The sequence below is a fragment of the Electrona antarctica genome (genome assembly GCF_951216825.1).
Source record: "Electrona antarctica genome assembly, chromosome: 1".
NCBI classification, from domain to species: Eukaryota; Metazoa; Chordata; class Actinopteri; order Myctophiformes; family Myctophidae; genus Electrona; species Electrona antarctica.
The window spans coordinates 36924239-36935571 of record NC_136806.1 but is presented as its reverse complement, the minus strand read 5'-3'; the positions used below and the strand labels follow the sequence as shown (position 1 = coordinate 36935571).

Genomic DNA, 11333 nt, shown 5'->3' with positions numbered 1-11333 from the left:
TAGTGAAATCTTCAGTGTAAGATCTGAGTCTGCTATTTCCCCCTACCCAAGCATCCAATCATGTGCATAGCATCGAGCTCAAAGCTCACTTAGGTTAGGCTTTAGTCATCCCCATAAGAAAGACATGCTTTTACAACTAATTATTAATGCAAACTCACAACTGTCGACGGCTATTTTGGCTATAACTTCTTACATTTGGTCCTCTAGTTCGACTGCGTTCACACCAGTAACGAACCGCACGTGGTTCGTTTGGAAACGAACCGAGTTCGGCATTTTCAGCCGGACCATGGTCCGCTTGTTTGATTTGCACCAGAGTTCGAATGCACGTTCACACCAGCCGGACCAAAGGAGCAAGCGGACCATGGTCCGTTTTAAACAAACCAAACAGTCCTGATGTGAATGCGCCCTTAACCATGAAGAACGACATACAATAGTATGTCAAGAACTATGAAAAACGACATTTTCTATAGTAGGCATATGCCGTTTTTCATTGTTTGACGATTAAGAAAAAATGCATTTGTTGCTTTTGCTGTTATTGAACAAAAATCAAAGACAGAAGTCTGATCATTGGAATTTTATTTACAGTAACCCTAATGCAGGCTTTTATTATATCCACTTTTACCAATTCTCACTGTAGACATCAACATTAAGAACACCTTTTAAATGATCAGTATCAAGATACTAGGGACCGCAACAGTTAATCGAACAAATCAATGTAATACATTATAAACAAGAATGCAGCGTTTCAGATTATGGGGTCAGACTCGGGCAGCCGATCATGACTAGGTCGCACATAGGTTGCTCTACCCAACAGCAGCGACCATAAGCCTGCCTTCACCTGGCAAAAATAATCAACAATTGATTTTAATTTTACTAATTTTAAGTAATCAAATTTGGGGACATTTTTATTAATTTAATAGTTTTTTATTAAGTAAAAATTGCAAAAATAGCAGATCTACAAGTTCACCATGTGTCATATTTTCAGCATGTAGATGTGTTGTTGAGCGGCACTGTTAACACCCCGAGCGGCAAGGATGGAGTTCTCCGTCTTTTCAATTAGTAACGCCCAGCACTCAAGACGGAGATTGATCAAAAAGACGGAGATTATTGATATCAAAACCAATCGCATCGCTCCACAGGCTGGGAGCGTCTGTTGCGCAACATTCGATGTTGCGCAACAGAAAATGTTCTCCCCCTGTTTAGCAGACGAGAACGAAAATCTTAAAACGCCCACCACGGTCCCGTCGCTAGTCGCGATAGAATTAATCATACCTCCCGTTGTTGTCGATCGCCTCAAGAGTGTTTTGGCTGCATCTAGCTGCTTCAGCCACATCCGGGATAACATCCGATCCGTCGCTAAATGTGCTCCGCTGCTATAAATCACTGGGCGCTATGATTTAATGGATTAAATAACCCCGGGCGTTCGGGGTGACGTACAAAATAGGACTAAAGGTGTTAATCGTGTGAGTGCTTCTGATTTAGTCAATTAATCAGAAAAGTAATCAACAGAATAATTCAATCTACCAATCAAGGCCTACAGCCCGATCCCGACGACCACCCCCATCTCTCATATATACTGTAAATCTATCAATAAAGGCAGAAAAAGCCCCAGATACTGTACTAACCCTGATATTACTTGGTATCAGATTGAAAAGAAAGTCGGTGGTATCGGTCATCCTTAACCTTAGGTACCGTTGAGCTCTCGTTCTCGGTACCGGTCTCGGCTCTGGGCGAGTCTGAAGTGTCCTCTTCAAAAGCAGGGTTGGTCTGACCGTGATGATGTCTCCTCTGGACCTCCTCAAATATCTGCAGAACCTGCCAGTTGTGGAAAGTAACTAAATACTAGTACTGTACTTAAGTACAATTATTATACACTTTTACTTTCCTTGAGTATGTACATTTTTCAATACTATAAACTTCTATTCCACTCTCAAGATAAAATATGGTCAAGGTTTCTACTCAATAGGAAATAGGAACGGTACATTTAAACAGCCTCATCATGAAGTACTCAATAAGATCAGGAGCATTTATAACACCTTGGATTTGGGGACGAGGCCCACTCTGAAGAATCCGATTTGTCCCGTTTCAATCTTGGTACAGTCCACCACAGTAGAGGCGATATTTTCAGGGGAGGGTCCAGCACACAGCACACCATCCACCTTAAAACAAGGAAAATAAACACATTTTGGAGAGGAAAAAACCTGTAGCTGTTGCTCTCACAAAACTGAAATATGTGTCACCGTCACCTTGTCCCCCAGCTTGGCATGAACTTGGTTGTGGTGAGTTGTGTCTGCTTCACCCGTAGGATTGGCTGAAGTCACAGCAATGGGTCCAACCTAGAAAGTGTCAAAGTGAACAGTGTTGGATAAATTGCATATGAATTTAAAATACGTCAAGAACAATGAATAATATAAATGGGCTCAACTAATGAGTGCGGGTGTATAAATTGCAAGCCCAATTCTTAGGGCAAAAGCCATAACCACGATTCAACAATTCAATATTATCAATCATGACAATATGTGAACATAATAACAGTGAGACCTGTAAGAACAAGGTCTACAGCCTTCTATGCCTGTCCGTCCCCATCCCTGTCCCCCCAATAGTAGAGTGACTTTAACTAATGACTATAGAGGAGCAGATGCAACATGATTTGATCCACAGTAGCTTGGAATCCATGCACCAATCAGGGGCCAGTGGTATTAACTGTTATACCCATTGTCAGAGTACCCATTATACCCGTTGTCAGAGTACCCTTATACCCATTGTCAGAGTACCCTTATACCCATTGTCAGAGTACCCTTATACCCATTGTCAGAGTACCCTTATACCCATTGTCATATTTGTCAGAGTACCCTTATACCCATTGTCAGAGTACCCATTATACCCGCAGCGTAACCTATAAGCAGTTAATGCTAATTAATTACCAGATTAATGAGATGTGTGGCCACAGCACAGTCTGGGCTTCTGATGGCGATGCTCTGGGGAGTTCCAATATGTGTGGCTGCTTCTCCTAGACCAAAGCAGTCCATCCAGGCTCCTACACGGGGAAAGAAGAAGAAAACTGTCTGTCTGTCTGTCTGTCTGTCTGTCTGCGTGCGTGCGCGCGTGCGTGCGTGCGTGCGTGCGTGCGTGCGTGCGTGCGTGCGTTTCTTTTCAAAAGAATTGCAGACATTTTCTAAAACTAAAATCCATGTATTAAAAAATAACCACATCTACAATCTCGGTTAATGAAATGTAATTGTCCTGTAAGTCCATATGGGCTGGGTTTCCTTAAAGGACCACTTCACCACTTTTCAACCTATCTTCATATAATAGGTCCTCACTAATAATCATGAAAAAATGGCGCATTTTTTTCTAATCGGTCTGTGTCTCATAGGAGGGCTGTGGGCAGTTCAGAAACCGTCTTCCAGGGACATCATCGATAGGGAATACAAGCTAATAGAAACTGCAGGCTTTCTAGTCCTGAAAAGTTGCAATGCGAAAATGTAAGCCATCGTTCTTGAAAAGTGGTCCTTTAAAGTGTTCCTTGGAACACTTTAAAACTCTTTGACTGCCACCAAACTCCGGCACTGTCCCTTCACTGCAAAGAGGATGCACAGGGGCCTTTTATTTTGAAACCCCCCAAATTCACCCCAAATGAACAAATAATAGCACAAATCTGCCGTAACTAATCGTTTAGAGACAATATGTCCCCATGGGGTCCTCATGCAGAATAATTAGTTAATACACACACACACACACACACACACACACACACACACACACACACACACACACACACACACACACACACACACACACACACACACACACACACACACACACACACACACACACACACACACACACACACACACACACAAACAACACACACACACACACACACACACACACACACACACACACACACACACACACACACACACACACACACACACACACACACACACCTCTGGGTATAACCATGCTGATAGAGGAGGGCCATGCAGCCTGCATGAAGTCTAGCAGCAGAGGGCTGAGCAGGTGTCTAACAGGCTGCAGCTGTTTGATGCTGGAGATCCACAGAGACATGGGTCTGTCCTGAGCCTGCTGTTTCACCCTGCAGGGACATGCAGGGTAGAAGGTAGAAGGTAACAAACTAGGCTACATGTTAATAATTCCTGAAATACATATGTTGCTATATCAGCCGGTTCTCAAACTTTGTGTTGTCAAGGTTCCCCAAACTTGTATGTATTCAGCCGCAGACCCGTCTCAAAAGATTTGGTTCCAGGGAGGGACCCCCAGAAGCAAAGATTTGAGTTAAAAATGTTCGCTTTAAAAGAATATATATATTCAATGATTTATAGAAATGTATTACATGGCTTGGTTGAATGCTTGATTCTGATTGGTCAATCGCTTAATTCAGCGGTGAATTATGTGTCGATAATGACCGCTGCCTAATCAAACCCTCTGAGCACCAGCTGCGCGGCTGCGCCCCGCTTGATTTACTGCTGTTTCCAACATGACAGCCATGTAAACACACACACACACACTAGTGACACACAATGTCATTTACAGCTAAACATTGCTCTTAAAAATGTTTTTGAAAACATTTGAGCGAGAAATAGACGAAGCAGGACCCGAAAATGGATTCTATTTGATCAACTCACTTCCTTGTTTTCCGACAGTCCTGCAGCTGCAGACGCAGCCAGCGCGAACTTATGGAATACTTTTTTTGTTGTGTTTTGGGTCAATGTATTAATTTATGTTAGTTAGCCATGTAATAAGCGGGATCGCCTCGGTGGTTAAACTCCCTGTCGGTGAATTATCTCCCGATAATGACCACCTAGCCAGATATTATCCCTTACATAAAATACTGCTTTTTAGCTAAAATCAAAAATGGCACAGTTCCTTTCCGGTCGTAATGGGTTATACGGTACTTTATACTGTGTAGATAAATGCTCCATCAAAAATACAGAAATGAATGAATGTTTATGACTTTCATCAAACATGACAGAGTGGATGAACAAATGAATGCAGGAATGGTGAATGAGTGAAACTCGCTTATAAGCTTTGATCACAGCGTCGGGCCGGTTGCACGCAGCCACCAGTACGTAGACGGTGTCAGTCGGCATGCCACATATGCCACCGTTTTTCATGATGTCTGTGGAAGTGAGAGAACACAAAACACAATGACTTGAACAGTCACAGCTGAGCAATGTAATAGGTGTAGGCTACCCAGAGTTAATCAAACTGTTGATTTAAAAAAAAGTTTGGACTAAAAAGTTATGTTTCACCTTTTTTCTTTCAAACAGCAAAAATAGATTATCTATAAGCTCACAACACATCACATTGTGACACATTGTGAGCTTGTAGATAGGCTCATTTCGCTATTGTGACTCTGTTGTATGACAAAATATAAAATAGGGCTTAAAGGGGGAATGACACGCCCCTCGATATATACGGAACAGCTGTTGATCGTATATATATGTTGTCGAAATATACGGTATATGTCTCTTGATATATAAAAGATACAACAAACTATCAAAGAAAACACTCAAATAAAAAATTAATCGATTAATTGAAAAAGTAATCGATAGAATAACCGCTAATAAAAGTATCGATAGTTGCAGCCCTACAGCGCAATAACGTCTCTCTCTCACCCGCTATCTGTTGAATGGAGGTGGCTTTGTGGGCTGGGACGTGCGGACAAATGTCTCCACCTGCCCTGCTCCCGCTCAGACGCAGTACAGGGTTTCCCAGTGGAATCTGAGGGGCCTCAAACGTTCCGTTAAAGATGTTCGCCAGAAAACAATAAAAGCTGACCAATCCGAATATGATGGTGACCGCCACGTCATAGCCGTACGACTCCACCCCCACTGCGTCCAACAGGAAGCTGACCAGAATGAGCTGGAAGGCCAGGGAATGCACCAACCAGGCTACGTTCAGCAATGACGCTGCAGCCGTTAGCAAGCAGTTAAATACCATAAAGCCGATGATCCCCACAGCCACGCCGAAGCCCCTAGAATCCCCGTAGAGCCCCCCGTACCGCGTCAGTCCCCAAATGCTCCACATCATCCCATAAAGGGTGAATGCTGTGCTCTCCAGCGTCTTCCCGCGAGAGAACGCCACCGAGGCGCACAGCAGCTGAAGCACGCCGCCGGAGACTACCGCCCAGGGCAGCACCAGCACCGAAAGCGGGCCTTCGTCGCCTACGCCGGCGGTGATGGCGAACGCGGCCAGCACGCTGCAGGCGTGGCCCAGGACCTCACCGTCGGAATATTTGGAGTAGCCCAAGTAGGGAGCGTGTAGGTCTTTATCGCGAGGTCTCAGAGCGAAGCCGTTTGTCCTGGTCACCAGAGCTTTGAATAAACCCCGCCCCGTGGGAATCTCTGAAGCAGAGACCGTGTTATATGTGGTGACAAAAAGCAGGCCGGCAGTGGCTAAAAAAATGGCCGCCTGGACACCTTGAGTCCCTCCTTGTAAGAAGCCCTGGGGCTGGGAAGCGATGGAGATGCAGTACGCCACAAAGAACAGCTGGTAGACTCCTTCCAGAACACTCCTCTGACAGCTAAACACAGCCAGGATGAAGAACAGCACCGAGAAGACGACGGGAAACGGAACGGGGGAGAGCGGCTGGACGGAAAAAACGGTTAAGAGAGCACTGTGGCCTTCGGCAAACCTCAACAGAGCCGCAAAGCCGTAGAACGTGGCGGCCAGCGTGTCCATGGCGCGGTAACACAGGACGCACACGCCGAGCTGGAAGACACCGGCCGTCCACAGCCAGGGGACGTGGCCGGCGGACAAGCGGGGGACGACCCCCAGGAGGGGACAGGCCAACACACATGCGGACAGCAGGTTCAGGACCAGGCCAACGGACACCACGTTGCTGCTGCTTTCCTCCTTCTGTGCCGTCCTCTGACTAGTGCTGCAACGATCATGACATGTACATATATATTTGTGATTGACGATTTGATTGCGTTTTTGGCATTGAATTTTTGTAAACATTGCGCAAGGCAGATATGACAAATATCTAAGAATATACTAAGAAATTACCAGTACGAATAATCAAAGATAAATGATGTACTAACTATGGGTGGCTCAAAGAGCCAATGCATTTAACCATTTACGAAAAAACGTGAAGTAGTGGAAATAGACGATTTACATTACAAGCTTGTAGATATTATTTCTAAAAATGTCATGACCATTCTTCAACAGTTGAATTTATACAGTTAAATGGGAATGATTCTGACAATTATAACAATTGCAAAAATAATTGTGATCAGATGATTATAGAATGCCACAGACGAAAAACAGTCTAAGTCCACACTAATGATCCATAATGTATAAATGATAGATAAGGGTTCAGGACCACGAGGCCTTTTCGTGGAGGGGTCAGAATGAAATTTGGACTTAGACTGTTTTTTGTCTGTGGTACTCATTATTATAATAAAGGGTATGCGCATGCATAAAGTGAGTGGCAAATCGAGTGGCAAAGTGAGTGGCAAAGTGAGTTTAAGTTTGTTTAACGTTGTTTAATGTAATCAGATAGGACTTTTCTGTTTGGAATTTTGTCAAGGCCAGAAAGTAGTTGTTTGCCACTCAGTAGGCGTTCCAGAATAACTTCCGGGTATGATGATGATGTCACGCGCATACCCTCTAATTCTATAATTGTCACTGAGCTACCTCAGAACAACTTTTGTCTTCAGGCGAGTGCCTGGCGGTTCCACCTTCCCCCCGGTGATAAAAGACAGCAGGCGTCCAACGCCAAAGTAAATCCCCACCAGGCAGACAAACAGGTAGTTGGCGGCCGCAGCCGATTGGCCAAACCCGGCGGCCGACAGTCCGGCGATCTGGTGTGCGCAGGCTAAGCTAATGCTAATGGCTATGATAGACAGGACCACTTTCGTTACCAAGACGGCTACGGCACCTATGAGGAGCAGCGCCAGGCTGAACGCAGCCAGCCCCGGTACCAATGATGATCGTAGCTCAGTGGTGGGAAGCACACCTTGTCCCACCAGGAGGTACACAAGACCAGAGCCGCACCATAATGACGATACAGTCAGACACAGAGTAGAAAACAGCTGGGAGGGGGACAGACTGCGACACACGCCTAGGAGAGACGGAGAGGGAGACGATGTTTACTTTTAGGAATTGTACAAATACTGCGCCTCAGTTGAGCTTAATATGTTATGATGGCCTGTTCATTTAAACAAACAGAGAAAAGTGTGTGCCGGAGTATCGTTTTGTCAGTGGTGATGGCAGAAGTTAAAAACAGTAAAGGTCCTTGCACACTGCTGTGTTTTTCTGAGTTTTAACAGCGTTTTTCTGCTGTTATTCCGAAAAACGCATCCAGTCTGCAAGTACACCACAGTTTAGAAATACTAAGTAAAAGTAATGCATTGAATTCTCAAGTACACATTTCACGTTTAATTTTTGGGCGGTGGCACACCGTCTCCAAAGCTTAACTTTGTGTGTCACACACTTTTCTCCGCTTGTCTAACTTCATAGTCCTAGTGGTTTAGTAAATACATAAGTATTGTACAATTTTGAGGTACAACGTGAAATGTGTACTTGAGATGCATTACTTTTACTTAGTATTTCTAAACTGTGGTGTACTTGCAGACTGGATGCGTTTTTCGGACCTTTGACCCTGCTTTTTAGAGTGTATGGGTGTTTGGAGCAGGACATTTGACCCCTGCATGCAGCATGCTGATTGGGGTCAGGAAGGTCAACTCTCAGGAACGGCCAGGGAGGAGGGCTACACACACACACACACACACACACACACACACACACACACACACACACACACACACACACACACACACACACACACACACACACACACACACACACACACACACACACACACACACACACACCTGATAGAGGAGTATAGTTACATTTGTCAGTTTTTCTAAATGTGTCAAAATCATTTGAAAACAGCTGATCTACAAGATTGTAGATTGGCTATTTAAGAGCCAAAGCATAAAATAGGGCTTGAGTGGTAGGCTATATGTTTTGTATTAACCCTAGAACACTAAACACGGGTGATTTTCACCCAGATGGTTATATTTTTGCAATTTTCATAATGTTGCTGATGTCTGAGGTGGGTGGTTCTTTCAGTACCTTCATGATGCTCAGTGACATCATAGAAGGTAGGTTTGTTTCCCTGCCCACATCGGATCCCATGGTTTTTCCTACAGGCAGGTGTTCTGGTCAATTTCATTAGGTAAATTATACCCGTGTTTAGTGATGGTGTAACAACAAATATGTTTAGTGTTCTAGGGTTTAATCTAAATCTGGTAAATAAGGTTTTAATATAATTGTAGTGGAGTAAAAAAGCCCCTGAGATGTATAGTGGATTTGAAGTACGCTATAAAGTATTGAAAAAGTGGAAACACAAATACTCAAGTAAAGGTACCTCAAAATTGTACAATACTTATGTATTTACTAAACCACTAGGACTATGAAGTTAGACAAGCGGAGAAAAGTGTGTTCTGGAGAATGCATGTTTTCATGAATTCCATGAATGGAAACCAACCTGCATATGCCAACAGGGCAGCGATGATGAGTAACAGAATGCCCAGAGCATTATGGGGGATAAGGTCTCCAGATGAACTGCCGTAGTCATTTATTAGAAGCAGGAGAGAGCCTATAATTAAGCCAAACATCCATTATCATGGTGTCTTAAATGTGCTCCAAGTGATATTTTTTAAAACTATATATAGACCATACAAATATTACAGCATTTAAATAACTACTCAGTACTCATTCACTACTGGGATTTCAAAGTCAGTGTGATTTTGTGCCCTCTTGTGGCTTATTGAATACACTGCACGTCTATCAGCTACTTCATTCAATCAGTTTCTTTCCTCACAGCCACACGTTTTTACATAAATAAACTATAAAAACTTCAATAACAAACATCCAGATATGTACTACTGCATTGCTATTTATTTCACTTTTATATGATATAATCTGTTTCAATATATTTCTGATGCTTTACTCTGATTCTTTTTTCCCCTCACAAATACATTCCATAAAATACAAAAAATAAGTAAAAGTACTTAAGTAGGCCTATTATTGGCATCAAAGTATGTTTAAAGTAACAAAAGTAAATGCTTTTGCTTCTTTTATTGTATTTAATTGTTTTGCCATGCTTTTAATGTTTGTAGCACATTGATTCGTGAGAATGTAAAGCGATTTATAAATAAAATGCATTATTATTATTATTATTATGAACTACTCATTATGAAATAATGTCCATTTTTCTTTTTTTTATTCCATCCCAAAGGTTTTCAAAATGTGTCAAAATATTTTGAAAATAGCAGATCTGCAGGCACACAACTACAAACTATTGAAAAAAGGAAGTAGGCCTACTCAGTAAAGTAAAGGTATCTAAAAAACAGAACTTGAGTAGGCCTAAATGTACTTTCCACCACTGCCTAATATTAAACCAAGATGTACGGTAGCTTAGCTTACCACCAGAGATGCCCAGAATCCCCACAGAGAAATGCAGCGACTGGGGCTCAGCCATGATTAGAATGAAACATTCTAGAGCTGGGAGCACTACATTTATACACTATAGTACTGATTATAATGCATCCCATAGCCCGGAGGAAAACCAATCGCAAAACGACTGGGCTGACGTCACCACCTACACACTGGGAAACTGCCTTTTACTCGTCTACGAAGAGAAAACCTGGATTAACCCCCCCCCCACACTATTTCACTATTTTCTTCCGATCAGGAGAGCATACCCATTTATCAGCTTCAATTTTATACTGTTCCATTTTGTCTGCATATAACATTTTTAACTGGAACCCTAAAGTTTAAGCTGATACATGGATTCTCCCTCCTCATTTGGATGAAATTGGTTGATTTTATGTTGCTAGTGTCTATAGCAGGCAGGCAGGCAGGCAGCCAGGCAGGCAGGCAGGCAGGCAGGCAGGCAGGCAGGCAGGCAGGCAGGCAGACAGACAGACAGACAGACAGACAGACAGACAGACAGACAGACAATACAGTAGAGAGGCATGGGGGTAGGCTACTTACAGGAGCAGGGTGAGTGAGACAGACCTGAGACCTGTAAGACAGGTCAGGCAGTAACATATAGCAGAGAGACAGGAGTAGGGTGGGTGAGACAGGTACAGTAGCAGTACAGCAGAGACAGGAGCAGGGTGGGTGAGACAGGTACAGTAGCAGTACAGCAGAGAGACAGGAGCAGGGTGGGTGAGACAGGTACAGTAACAGTACAGCAGCGATGATGAAAGCGTCTCATTGAACAGACAGAGGACGGCTCTCTGAGGAGCAGCACCATGAATCATACTGCAGTTACTCACCACTTATTA

General features: G+C 43.5%; 1 protein-coding gene across 2 annotated transcripts; it reads right to left on the bottom strand.

Moving 5' to 3' along the window:
• Positions 1-379: 379 nt before the first annotated feature.
• On the bottom strand, positions 380-10526 carry LOC306924006 (uncharacterized protein). Of its 2 annotated transcripts, XR_013790116.1 has the most exons (11): positions 10468-10526; positions 9527-9637; positions 7666-8092; positions 5643-6907; positions 5044-5143; positions 3951-4099; positions 2925-3037; positions 2247-2336; positions 2037-2159; positions 1558-1815; positions 380-1508 (listed from the first exon to the last, which is right to left on the bottom strand). XR_013790116.1 is itself a non-coding variant. In XM_079502349.1 (10 exons), exons 1-10 carry the CDS (start codon positions 10520-10522, stop codon positions 1633-1635), a joined length of 2616 nt encoding a protein of 871 aa, XP_079358475.1. In that variant the 5' UTR covers positions 10523-10526; the 3' UTR covers positions 380-1632. The 2 variants fall into 2 exon arrangements, 1 of the variants encoding a protein (XP_079358475.1); XM_079502349.1 differs by having other exon boundaries at positions 380-1815.
• Between the last annotated feature and the right edge of the window lie 807 nt (positions 10527-11333).